Here is a 14,077-nt window from a genome sequence, read left to right on the forward strand (position 1 = left end):
AGTTTGATTTATATAAAATTAGATTTTCAACGATAATTATCTTCCAACTAATAATTACAAGATGAAATATGTATGTAAGAAGAGATTAGTGACTTAATAATTATATAACACTAAAACAATCAACAAAACAAGTATTCAAAACTAAACTACGACTTCTTCATTTGATTCTTCTATTATAAATGATACACTTGAACATTGTCACAAGAAAGGAAGTTAGTACAAACTTGTGTTACTACAAACCCTAACCAATATCATCATCATCATCAGTCAAAAACCCCAGCAACACTTGAACATTGTCACCAGGGTTTATGGATACCCTAAAAATATTCTACATCTCAAGAAAAAGAGTTGTATACGGAAATAAAAGTACATAATCATCATCAACCCCTACAAGGCAATGATGCAAAATTAAAAAAGTAAAGAAATTAAAAATAGAAAAATGAAATCTTCCCAGCAACATACCACCACCACAACCCCCTCCCCAACTTTGGCAGTTTACACACAAGCCCCATTATGGCAGTCTGCTTGTTACCTTTGACCAAGGAGACTTTCTGTGTGTGTGATGATATTGTGAATTACTGAATTTTGTTTTGTAAAGCCCCAGATGATCACCTTTGGCAAATGGCAAGTGAAGTGGGCAGATGAACAGAATCAAATCCTCCTGTTAAAAAATAAATATATTTGCTAATTATGGTTCTTGTAAATAAATTGATGGGTACTGATTTAGATCCATAAGATTCCTTAATTAAACAGTTGAGTATTTTCCTTTAGGCGACTGAAGCAAGAGGCTATTTCATGTAAAGTGGACCTTGAATGTATAATGGATTCACTTGTGACTGTTAGGGACCATGAAATGTTTATTGTGACAACGATTTGAATGGAAATTAAAAAGGAAGATGAAAGATGATGGTAAATATCATTTATGCCATTCTTTCAAAAGATGTTATGAGATTACTGAAAAAATCAAAATTAACTTAAAAGCAAAATAGTTTTTACCTTTGATGATGTGGCGATGAAGGCCGATCGGGTGAAGACCTTTGTTGTTGTTGTAGAGAAGCTCCATATAATCGATTTTCCTCAAATGCCCCTCTTCTTTCACGACCTCCCTCATTTATCTGTGCCTGTGATTGCTGCTCATTCACACCAGAAAACCCAACCGGACCTATCGACCCAAATTCAAGCTGTTCACTATGTGAACCATAACCCGTATTATTATTGTCATACGGATACACCATCACCATTGAAGGAGCATTTGACCCATTTGCAGATGATGGGTTTTGATACATCCCAATCCCATGACTTGAATTCCCATGTAAAGGACCATTTTGGGTCTGATATGTAGCAAATGAATCATGTCTATATGATGAATTCACAGTCCTTTCTGCCCTAAACGAGTTTGATTTATCCATTTGGTTACGATTATGATTCCGGTTTGAGCCTCTTGATTTTGAATTCCCATTCCAGCTACCTTCATTATGATTCTCACTTCTATCATGGTTGTAGTTCCCTCTTCTTGACCCTGAATTATGTCTCTCCCTTACAGAAACCTTCTGTGAAAAAAAATACAAACTTCTCAGAAAACTAGCAAAATAAAGAATAAAAAAAGAAGGGTAAAACTGGAAATATTTCTTACGGGATTTGGAAGATAAGTCCCGGTCCCACTACGGTATCTTGGAAGATCTTCACGTTGTTGGTAAACATTTGGCGGTCTGGAAACGGATTGGACCGGTGGTGGAGCTGCAACCGGGACAATGCGGGGCCCGTAGTTCATGAGCTGAGTCACTATATTCATATTTGGTAACGGTCTTCCCGGGCCGTCCCATGGAACCCGCCCCTGTAAGTAGACCGGTGGGACCATGACAGGAGAAGGGTATACGGTGGGCCCATGCTGACGTGGACTTTGACAATACCGACCGAATTGTAGATTCTGCCAATGGCTGGCAAAGTCACTGTTGAGGATATCAGATGGTGTTTCACCAGGAGCTGCTCCTCTCAAAGCATCCGGATTGAATTCCTCTGATTGGTTGTGGATGATGTCACCATTCTCAATGCTGACATCATCACTGAAATGACTGGTGGATGGATCAGATGGGCTGGGTTGTGATGGGACATTGTAGAATGGAAGCATTGTCAGGAAGGGAACGGGTGGACCCGTGGGGTAAAATGTCAAGGGCATTGCTCCGGAATTATCCATCATTCTTTGTCTGTTATGGCCTAGAATCATTGGTGCTATAGGGACGATTGAGTCATTTCCACTTGTTTGAGCCAGTTCGTATCTTGGAGCATGCATCGAAGAAGAAACAGACTGAGGTCTATCTGTCGCCTCAGAGTCCATGTCATCGTCCTCGGACTGGTGTGCTGATGCTGACGTGGACTCAAACATGGTCTTCCCTTTTACATATCCACTCGATGACTCAGCAGAGACAATTACCTTTTTCCCACGTTTTTCCTTTTTGGAGACTGTTGAGCTCTCATCCCATGAACTTTCTGATGAAGTTTTACTTTTTAATGAATTACTGTGAGCAGCAGATGAGAATCTGGAACTTGTAGTTCTTTCATCATCATTTACTACTCTATTCTCTAAATGATCCGAATGTAAATGTGAATGTGAATGATCATTGTTGTCCCTCATGGGCCCACGTTTTTCTTTGTTATACTTCTGTTGGCTTTTCGTTAACCCACCGGATCCACCTACACGCCGAGGCGGAGGAACATAACTTAACCCTGATGAGGTTGACTGTCGCTTATCATCTATTGGAACAATTTCAGAATTCCCATCTTGTCCCTGCCAGGAATCATGTTCATGATCAATAGAGTTGATTTCCAGAGAGTTAAAATTATCATTCACAGGTTCCATTGGATCTTCGGAATTCGTCATTCCGATTCCGGAAAAGAAATGGTTTAGTTGAGGTGAGACGAGGCCATGGGGAAACTGCATTCCCGCATATGCAGGATCAATCATTGGAAAGTTTGTGAAATTCCTTTGTGCGTATCCCATTCCTGCTAGAAAAGATGGGGAGAATGGAAATGGTAATTGATTCATTGGCATATGAACTTGACCATTGAATCCATGAAGTCCAGAAGATGCCATCATGTTCACAAGATCTTGTTCTTCTTGATGCATTTGTTCACTCATTGAAGGTAAGCCTAAGCTTGAATCATGCTGATACAAACTTGAACCATTATTTGAATCAACAGAAGCATCAATGTTTTTCCTCCTGTTACGATAGCTGCTATTTGATATTGATACCCCCTGTGTGTCGGGGGCAGTTTGGGGATTTGCACTTTCGGGTGCTCTGTTAACCCTACCTTGAGAAGAAACATCATTGTATGTATCTGTTAATTCAGGACTGGATCTTGTTCTAGCAAAAGGAGACCTTTGAATGTCATTGACCAGTTGACCAGATATCAAATTCTTCTGTCCTCTGTTTAAGTTTCCATGACCCTTTTGGGCACGAGGAGCTGCAGTAACATCAGGGGTAGTTTGGGGTTTTCCACTTTCCGACTGACGAGATGAATTGCGGGAACGGGTGTCTTCTCCCTCACTCTCACGACCAACAGAGTTTTTGAATTTTTTTCCAGTGGAATTGATCTTTGAAATATCAGTGAGAGGTTGACTTTCAGATACTGAAGTCAAACAACCAGGTGCATCAGGACGAATGCCACTGCCATGTCGTTCCCATGTATTGGTAAAAAACTGATTTACCTCAGCAACTAGATTTTCCTGAGGGCAATCTAGTAATCTTGCCAGCCTTTTAGCCCCAAAAGCAAAAGCACTGCGTATTCTGAAGAAATTACCTGAAAGCAAGAGATCACATATATCATACAACAAGACAAGAACTTCAAGATGTTCTATTGTTGATATAATTCACTAAGAAGCATTGTGTATATGTATAAATGTTTAAGATGATAAAATAAATAAATAAATAATACCTTTACTGACACTGCGTCCAAGATTATTGCTAACACGCAATGGATCAATAACATTAAAATGTTTGGAAACAAAAGTTTGGCCTTGGTTGTCCTGACCACCAGGAAAAACAGCATACACAGAGCTACAAGCATCAAGAAATACTTTGTTCAACAGCAATTCTCCACTGTCCTTACGAGGTGGCTCAGCTACAATTTTACAAGAATACGTCCACGTCAGCATAAAGTCAAACATTGACTAAATCTGTCATTCTGTCAATTATATTATTGAGAAGAAACTAGAAACATCATCATACACTATTACCAGTCACATCTGGAAGTGAGCTTATCGGCACAGGACCCCACAGGCTAACACAAAAGTTTTCCCAGTCAAAATTACTAAAGAACTCCAGAAAACGGTAAAGTACCTGAAAATGCAGCGAGAGCATTCATAAACAAAGGTTCCAAATACATATCTGTAAAGGGTATGTTTGTAAATTGTATGTTAAACAACCTCAAGAGGTCCAGCAAAAGAATTGTTGAAAACATGGAATATGTAAAGAACCAAAGTCTCAAGGGCATAAGTTGATATGAGCCCATGGTGAGCACCAAGTATGCGGCTCTCATAATAACACCAGGCTTTGATCAGTATAATGCTCCTCTTAAACAAATGGTTCTGGTTTATCAGATTGTCAACCTCCTCAAGAAAGCAAAGGGTACACAATCCTCCAAGCTGATTAAAAGATATATCTACCACAATGTTTTCAACAAGGCACTTTATAATCTTCACCTGTAGTTAAACAAACCATACAGAAATCAGCTTGTAAACAAGTTGAGAAAAAAGATTGATGGCGATTACAGGTAAAAAAGTAGCATTAGCGTACTTCTGCTTGAATGTATTGAACCTCCTTCACATGAAATTCTGCATTCTCATTTTTCTCCTCGATCTCCAACATATCACGAACCTCACTAGCCCAAGAGTCTTTCAAATTTGCACTGTTACTGAAGGCTGTTAAGTCAATATCTCCATCAGGTAGATACGTTTTAAGGGGTACAGACCCAAAAGTAAAAACCTGCAACACAGAAAGTAATCAGAGGGGAATACGATACCAGAGTAATTAAGAAAGAAAACGAAAACGATGAAGAAGCACCTGGCAGGGGAAGCACTTCATAATAAGTCTTTGTACATAATCAGCAACAGCATTCCTTCGTTCTTCAGATGGCTGATTGGGTTGAATGCAGGAAATAAGTTCTGCAGTTCTTTCCTCAGCTTTCAACCATCGAACTGAATCTAAACTCTCTAGCAACGGACCTGCATTGGGCAATAGCCCATTTGGCGATAGGCCGCCTCGGGGCTGTGACCATTCCTCATGGTCGCCCATGCAAGATAACTCTATGCTACCCAAAATTCCAGGCGATTCAATCCCCTAAGTCGAAGCTCAAAACTTGTTGATGTCCCCCAAATTTTCAAAAGGTTTGATTGCAAAACGTAACGTAGTTTTCAAATCACAAAAACATGTAATTGCATATGAACATATAAGCACTAAAAGTGTATGAGCAACCCTAAAGAGATGATACACTGAAGGTGGGAACTTTGATTTGAAATGAATGGCAGAAAAATTTGTCAAAAGTAACAAGGATTCCTTTCTCCACCACAAACCCTAAAAAGGGACCCCCTACGAAGAGAAACTACTCGGGAAGCTCAAATAATACGTAGAAAATCCGATCATAAAGATCGGTAAGAGGATTGTCAACAAAACCCTAACACGAAAAAAGGGTTATATTCGATGACAATCAATCTGGAAATCAACGAGAAATTTCAAACAAATATATAGGATAAAATTTACGATGTCGCTTGGAATTATCAGTAAGAATCATTAATCGAAGAAATAGATAGAGTGTGTGTGTTTGGTGAGAGCGCCAATTTTGAGGGTTTTCTTGTGTTGGTAAAATCGGATATATAGAAAGAGAGAGATTAACGTTGCGAATTTCTGGGGTTTTTTTATCTGCAAAATTGAAGTAAAGGGTTTTAAACTGCAATTGGAAATTTGGGCAAATGATGAAAATTGATGATCGCAATCTGGGAGAAAATGGAAACTTTTGCAATTATACACAAAAGAAAAAAAATATATATATATATATATATTTAAAAAAAAGTTACAATATAATCGAAAATCAAGAAATTGTACTATATGATTTAGCACAATTATGGCTGAAAAACATGACGATTAATCGCGTGGGAATTGTTATGATAGAATAGAACCCTAATTTGTGCATCCTATTGGGCCCAAGAATCCATAACTCGGAGCCCAGACTGTGTGATAATAATACTGAACGAGAATTCAGAAAGCATTAAGGATTTTTACTTTTTTACTTACGTATATGTATATATCTTCATTTCGAAACGATAAAAATGCAAAATGAAACATATATACAATCATAACATGAAAACTTGCAACTTGTATGTCAAAAATGAAATATTTAACCAACTAATAATATGTTTCATTATATATGAGAAAAAATAAATAAATTGAGGTGTACCCTTCTGAACACATAAGGTGCATTTTGTGCATTTCAGATTTTAGCCACCACAAAATATGTGTTTCAGCTTTTTGCCATCATATTTTGTGAGGTTGGCAGTTTTGGTCCTTAAAATGAAACCACCGACTTTCTCCACTGATAGTCTTCTTCCACAAAAGACGTTTACATATGTGCACCGCCTCATATTGCTTTCATTGTTTCTTTTATTTCTCTTTCCCATACGACTACGCATCGACACAGTTAAATCGATACTATTCTATTTCATGGATTCCCCTGAAAAACATCGGCACTTTTCCCTGCTTTGTTTCTTTTTCATTCAACTTTTAATTTCTAAAAATAAATAAATAATAATAATAATCTTAGCCACCATCTATAATCTTCACCACGAGTAAGCCACCACTCACCGATCATCATCATCTCCATCGCACTGTTCAATCAACCATGTTCGCTCTGCCTCCCAAAATTGGTTCCCTTTTCTGTGCACTCGCTTGAATTGAACCAATACCAAACCTTCCCATCTTCCATCAACCACCACCTCCAAGAACATCTCTTCTACACCTTCTAAACTATCATCTGAAACATTTATTTTACTTTTTTTTCAAACACCGATACATTGATATGGTTCACAAGTTCATATGTTCTTTGACAGAGTCACAGCTTCACAGGTTTGAATTATATATTTGTTGACTAATCGATTTTCTAGTTTTAGTTTTTAATGGTGTTAGTTTTTTGACTTATTTCTTATGTGCAGAGGGTTCCCTACGTTTTAGGTGTGGGTGTATTTTCTGATACATGATGTTTATTCCTCAACTTGATCGTTTACATGTTCCGAGGTTCCTTCCATATTAACCGGTTCCTCGAATTTGCGTCTACTCCGGTTTCTCGACTACTTGGTATGCTTTTTTACTCCTTTTCTGCCTTCGATTGTTTGGTTTTTGATTCTTACTGTTGTGTTTAAGGTTTTCATGCTTGTGTTGTAACGACCCGAATTTTCCCACTTTGTCATTGATGTTAGTTTCATTATATTTTCATGTTAAGTTATTTTTTCTATTGATTTAACTTTTGGGGGCTTAAGTGTAAGAAATGGTCACTTTATCATGCATACATGTTATATAGTCATTTCTACACACTTTGATGGCCTAACATGAAAAATGTCATGTATTTGTTCTCCACTTAACCCTAATCCAAGATTTATCAACCATTTGCAACCAAAAAACCCAATTCTAAGCATCTGCCTTGTTGAGGGAGTGTTCTAGGATTCTTGCATTTGGTTGCGAGTTTAAGTGAAGAAGGAAGGTGAATCATTGGTGTATTTGGTGGACTCTTGGTGGGACTCTTGAAGCTTTTCCTTTAGCATCATCTTGGTGATTCATCTATAGATTTCCAGAAGGTAAAGACATCTACCTTTGATTCGTTATGTTGCCCTACAAACCACACATAAGAAAGAACCTTGAATAATGCAAAATTCTTGGTTTTGGTGTGCTAGTTGGTCCCATTCTTGTCCCTATCAGTCTAGTCACTTAGAAATGGTATTTAGGGGTTAAGATCACCACAATAGAGGTTTTGATCAGACCCAAACGAAGTAGAATAGGGTTATCAATCGATGATCAAAATTTGTAATGGGCCAGTTCTCACGACATTCACATCCATTTGCCACATCGTGATGATGGTACTTTGATAATCTGTGAGATCCTTTACCATCCGGGTCTCGTATTGGAGGAGGCTCATAAGTCTCGTTTTTCTATCCATCTGGGGGCCACCAAGATGTATCGGGATATGAGATTAAACTATTGGTGGCCATGTATGAAGAGGGAGATCGCCTGGTATGTGGAGAGGTGCATGACCTGCAAGATTGTCAAGGCTGAGCATCAGAGGCCGCATGGAAAGCTATAGCCCCTGGAGCTTCTCATATGGAAATGGGATCATATTTCGATGGACTTCATCACCAAGTTACCAAAGATGACAAAGGGTTTTGATGTTATTTGGGTCATCATGGATCAATTAACCAAGAGTGCCCACTTCCTGGCGATTCGGGAGTGTTCTTCGGCCGAAAAGTTGGCCGATGTGTATATTTGCGAGATTTTTGCTTACCACGGGGTTTTCGTCTCCATAGTCCATTGTTTCAAACCATGATGTTTGGTTCACCTCCTCTTTTTGGCAGAAGTTCCATGAGGAACTCGACACGAAGTTGCACTTCAACACAACTTATCATCCACAGACCGACAGCCAGAGTGAGCGGACGATACAGACCCTTGAGGATATGTTGCGGGTCTGTGTCATTGATTTTCGTTGGAGCCGGGACTCTTACCTACCTCTTGCGGAGTTCTCCTACTATAATAGTTTCCATTACAACATTGGTGCTCCACCTTTTGAGCTCCTGTATGGGCGGAGATGTCGTACCCCAGTTTGCTGGGGTGAGGTTGGTTACAGGGTTTTGGGGCGGACTGAGGTGTTCCTTCAGACTATGGAGATGATTTAACAAATTAGGCAGAGATTGCATACTGTTTAGAGTTGGAAGAAGAGCTATGCCAACCGGTGCCGATCTGAGTTGGAGTTTCAGGTCGGCGACATGGCGTTATTGAAAGTCTCACCTTGGAAAGGTGTGATTCACTTCATGAAGAAGGGGAAATTGGGTCCCCAATATATAGGGCCATTATGGTTTATTTCCAGGGTTGGCAAGATGGCGTACAGATTGGATCATCCTGAGGAGCTCAGTCAGATTCATAGCACTTTCCATGTTTCGCAGTTACGAAAGTGTGTATTTGATGAGGATGTGGTGGTTTCCTTAGATGACATTCAGGTTGATGAGCGTTTGAACTATGTTGAGAGGCCAGTGGCTATTTTGGAGAGGAAAGTAAATTTTTTGCGTAGCAAGGAAGTACCTTTGGTAAAGGTATGATGGCAACATCGAAGGTGCTCTGAGTGGACCTGAGTGTAACGATGTAAATTTCAAAACAATTTTTCACATTTTAAAAACACACTTTCATTCATAATTGTTATAAAAATTTCATTGTATCACATAACAACTCATAACATCACATCCCAAGATCATAATATGTCAAACTCCTCATGTGTGTGTACTGATCAAGCCGACACCTTCCCGCGATCCTCACTGGTACCCGAAACACATAACACAACACTATAAGCATAAATGCTTAGTGAGTTCCCCAAAATACCACATACAACACATACGCCTTTCCAGGCCATAACCCTGTGGAACCTTCCGGTCCAAGTGTCTCAGGGGACTTCCATCCCGAATCCCGGTAGACCTTTTGGTACTACCTGTATCGAGCTTCCGGTCCATGTCCTCTTAACCTTCTGGTCTATCATCTTGACCTTCCAGTCCTTATCATACATAGCATACATAACACATACATATCACATATCAGCATATAGCATATATATCTCATAGCATATAAGACCTTCCGGTCACACATAGGTACCCTTCCAGGTACATTATAGTGAGAAGACTCACCTCAGTATCTCGGATAGTCTCGCACTCGAACGCATTGGTCTAGCCCCCGCCTAAACACATAACAATACTCTCAAATAAATAACGGCTTTCAAAGGCTAGATTAAATCCACTCTGTAATTTCCACAGAAGGGTAAAAGACCATTTTACCCCTCCCTGACCCAAAAGTCCAAAGGTTGACCAAATCCCTAAAAGTCAACGAAAGTCAATAGAAGGCAGTACGCGGCGCGTACCTTCTCTGTACGCGAGGCGTACACCGACGAACCACAATCAGGGTCTCAACCCCTTACGCTGCGCGTACTGAGAGTTACGCCCAACGTAAATCTCAGTTTTAGCCATTCCATGGATTTTGGTCTTAAACAGTTAAGACACTCCTTCAACTTCCAGATCTAACCCTCCTTAAGTCTCTTATCCCATAAAGTCGGAACATTTAAGCCTTGGCATGGTTGTAAAGGTCCCTACACCCTCTACACCTTTCCTTTTTCCTCCAAAGGTCTAGATCTCATGCATGACTCAATATTTACGTCCAAGATTACATTTTTATGAACATACAACTCTTATAGTCCTGAAATATGATAGATCTAGGCCAATGGAGACCATTTGCTTATAAAGTCTCCATCTTGGGACCAAAAACCCTAGAAATTGGTCCAAGAAGCACACAACACAAATGACAAGGCAAGTTTTGAGCTTTTTACCTCAGGAAGAAGCTCCAACCTCTGAAAAGCTCGGATCTACTCTTTCCCACAAACTTCTAGCTTCCAAAATGGCCTCGTCTTCTCTTCCACCACCTTGAAATGACTCTTAGAAGCTTAGAACACCAACACACTAGCTAGAAACGAAGGAGGACTCTCTATTAGGGTTTCACTCTTTGGAGTGGAGGCTGAGGTCAAGGCCATAGCATTTCTTTTATAGTGCACAAGCCCCAAATTAGGGTTTACACCTAGGCTCGCTACGCCCAGCGTACCCAGGCGAGTCTGCGTCCAAATTAAGCGTGCGAGTACGCGCAACGTACTCATCTGTACGCCTAGCGTACTCACTAGCTTAACTTTTTACTTAAGGGACTTAACTTGACAACTTGGGAGAAGGAGAAGGGTTAAATAGCTTTACCTGAATTTCGGGATGGTACACTTAGAGCCGAAGCCTGAGATGTGGGAGTATTACCTAGATTTGTTCTCCGCAACAAACTTCGAGGGCGAAGTCTAATCCAAGTGAGGGAGAGTTGTAACACTCCGGTTTTTAGGTATTTTCAAATTCACCCATAGGTTTTAAATTATGCCATTTTTGGTCCTGGATTGGAAGGAAGTGGCCATGGGAAGCCCTAGTGGCAAAATTGTAATTTTGATGTAGGAGGAGTACATTAAGCATACATGTGGGTACGCTAAGCATACTAGGGCGTATCCTAGTACACTGGGCGTACACATATGTACGTTGGGCATACTCATTAGTCATGTACGGGTGAAACCTAAATTTTAGGGTTTGTGGGGTATTTAAGCACCATTATGTATCATTTACCGTCATCCTTTCAGCCTCCAAGCCCATGAGTCGTTTTTGGCAAGACCTAATCTCATAAGAGAGCGTTTTTATCTAAAAGTGTGTTATATGTGTGCTTTAGAAGGAAGGAGTTGCATCAAGGAGATTAGAAGTTGAAGCAAGCTTGTAGATCTGGGATCATCACCTTCTTTGGAAGCTCCGGAAGGTAAAAAGTTTCCCCCTTGTTGTTTTGTTTTCTTGGATCTCATTTTGGAAGCTTTATATGGTTCTTCTTACCTCTAAGTCCCATTGCTATGCATGATTGGTTTTGGACGTGTTTGGGTTATCCTTTCAGACCCTAAGAGGGGTTATAAGCCATAAAATGAGGTCCCTTAAGCTAGTTTGGCTCCATGCTTCTCGTAGAAGGTCTTAATAGATTAAGACCTTGCATTAAGGACTTTTTGGACTTGGGAAGTCATAAAGTTGGGAACTTTATGACCCTAGTATGCCTGAGGACCCTTGATCTGAAGTATGAGCTCAAGTATTAAAGCCATTAAGCACTTAATGAAGGAAATGGATCTACGAGGGTAAGCCCCGCATAGACTGGCGTACTCCCCGTGTACCGAGTCAACCACCCTGATGGTGGTTTCTGTGAAGCTTTATGTACGTTGCACGTACCTCCGGAGAACGCCCCACATACTCGCATGGATCAGCCATTTTCAAGTTAACTCGGTTGGGTTGACTCAGCTGGGTTGAGTCAGTGGGTTTATGGATTTTGACCAATTGATTTTGAGTTTGACCAAGTTTGACTTTTGGGGGTATTTTGTGTATTGTTGGGATGTTGATGGAATTGGTCACTTGGTGGTTGTACGCATTTGAGTTGAGGGCTGAGATTTAGAGTCGGGCCTTATCAGTTATGTGCTGCTTGTGAGGTAAGTTTTCCTCAATGTACTTTCGGGTCGAAGGCACCGAGGGTAACCCATTGGTTTGATAACCTGATATTCATTGATATGTTTAGTAAGGAATAGATATGCATGCTGGTTTTGTTATGCTATTCTGGTATATCGGTAGGTCTACCTGTGAAACTGTCTATTTATCTGTGTATGATGTTATATGTTATATTTTGACATATTGTGTTGATTGGGTTGAGGTTGTACTGCTCCGTGCTGTTGTAACACCCTATTTATTTATTAGATAAATAAATAAATTAATGAATGAATAGTAGCCCTAAAATAAATAATTATATTTCAAAGGTTGATCTTGAGGAGCTAATTGTCACACTTTAAGAGATTGGGGGTTAAAAGTGTAAGTTCCAGATTAGTTTTGTAAGTATTTAAGAAGGCAAGGGCTAAATGGTAATTATTGGGGATTTGTTTTGAAAGAAAAGGAGGGCGGAGGGGCCTATCTTGCCATTATGGCAAACTTGTGTATGGAGGCGGGTATTTAAGGGTTCAAACCCTAACCCTAGCGCAAGAAACTACAACCGCCGTCTCCTCTTTCATTCCGGTAGTCGCTGCTACCATTGGAGCCTCCTCAACCACAATTTGCGTCACCAAGCCCGACAGCCCGGTCCCGCCTACTGCCTCGTCGACAAATGCCATCATCCTGTCACCTGTTGCCGCCTGTAGAGCCGTGAACGATCAGAAAACTTCCTTGGAGAATGAATTTGGAGTTGTGACCGGCAACCGCGAGTCGTGTGCGATCGGATTGGTCACGAGAAGCAAGGTAACCCGCCACCAACACTACCGTAGGGTGGCAATTATCATCTCCACCTTCTTTCCTTCGACTTCCGGCCGTCGCCATGCGTGGTCTTCCGACTAGACAGGGTTGCCGCCGCCGCCTCCGACCAAGGGTGTCGCTGCTACCACCCGGAAGAACCCACTTCCGCCGTTAGTCGCGTCTGTGACGCCTTCAAGCTTCAACAGTGGTTGTCAATGCAATTCTGCCGCCTGCCGCCATTGCATTCACTTTTCGGCGCCTCTGCCGACGTGAAATCACCACTATCGCCGCCTTATGTCACAAATGGGTGGTTGGCTTCCGAGCAAAGGAGTGAAGAAGTGTATGTTTCAGTCGATGTGTGTGTGGGGGGTGTATGGTTGGAGTCCTCGGAAAAGGCATCACATGCCATCGTCGGCCGCCATTAGGTTGTAGTGTATATGTGCTTGTATTAGTGTGTGTGATTATTTAGGGTTTTAGCATTGTAAATGTAACCGGAAAGAAAAAAAAATAATGAAAAGAAACTCAAACCACCACTGTAGGGTGGTAGCTGCCGCCTCCTACCGCCACCGGTCGCCGTGTCGGGTGGCGGTGCGCCTGTCTCGTTAAGATTGATACGTTTAGGGTGCTTGAAACCCTAATGGGCCTTGTAAACCCTAATGGACTCTAATGGACCCCAATAAAACTCTTATGGGCTTAATGACATTCTAGTGGGCTTAATAGGCCCAATAAAGCCCTAACTGACCTAAAAGCCCAACAAATTGATAAATAGACTAGTATTTGAGTTAGAGACCCTAATGACGATAAAAACCTAATTTTGAGAATTAATCGGGACGCACATGGATTATTTAATAACTTGAAATATTAAATAATTATCACTGACAAAGATTAATCTAAGAAATATTGGACTTAATGGATTAAGTCCTTAGAGGATTAAGTCCTTAATGGGTTAAGTAAGAAACACTTAAC

General features: G+C 40.6%; 1 protein-coding gene across 1 annotated transcript; it reads right to left on the bottom strand.

Annotated features, from left to right (window-relative positions):
* Positions 1 to 134: 134 nt before the first annotated feature.
* Positions 135 to 6,020, bottom strand: LOC111876806 (uncharacterized). The gene is made up of 8 exons (XM_052770254.1): positions 5,061 to 6,020; positions 4,794 to 4,982; positions 4,424 to 4,699; positions 4,235 to 4,337; positions 3,934 to 4,119; positions 1,634 to 3,798; positions 997 to 1,550; positions 135 to 661 (listed from the first exon to the last, which is right to left on the bottom strand). The coding sequence occupies exons 1-8, from the start codon at positions 5,289 to 5,291 to the stop codon at positions 652 to 654; spliced, it is 3,714 nt and encodes a 1,237-aa protein (XP_052626214.1). The 5' UTR covers positions 5,292 to 6,020; the 3' UTR covers positions 135 to 651.
* Between the last annotated feature and the right edge of the window lie 8,057 nt (positions 6,021 to 14,077).

This window comes from Lactuca sativa, chromosome 4 (genome assembly GCF_002870075.4).
Source record: "Lactuca sativa cultivar Salinas chromosome 4, Lsat_Salinas_v11, whole genome shotgun sequence".
In the NCBI taxonomy this organism is placed as follows: domain Eukaryota; kingdom Viridiplantae; phylum Streptophyta; class Magnoliopsida; order Asterales; family Asteraceae; genus Lactuca; species Lactuca sativa.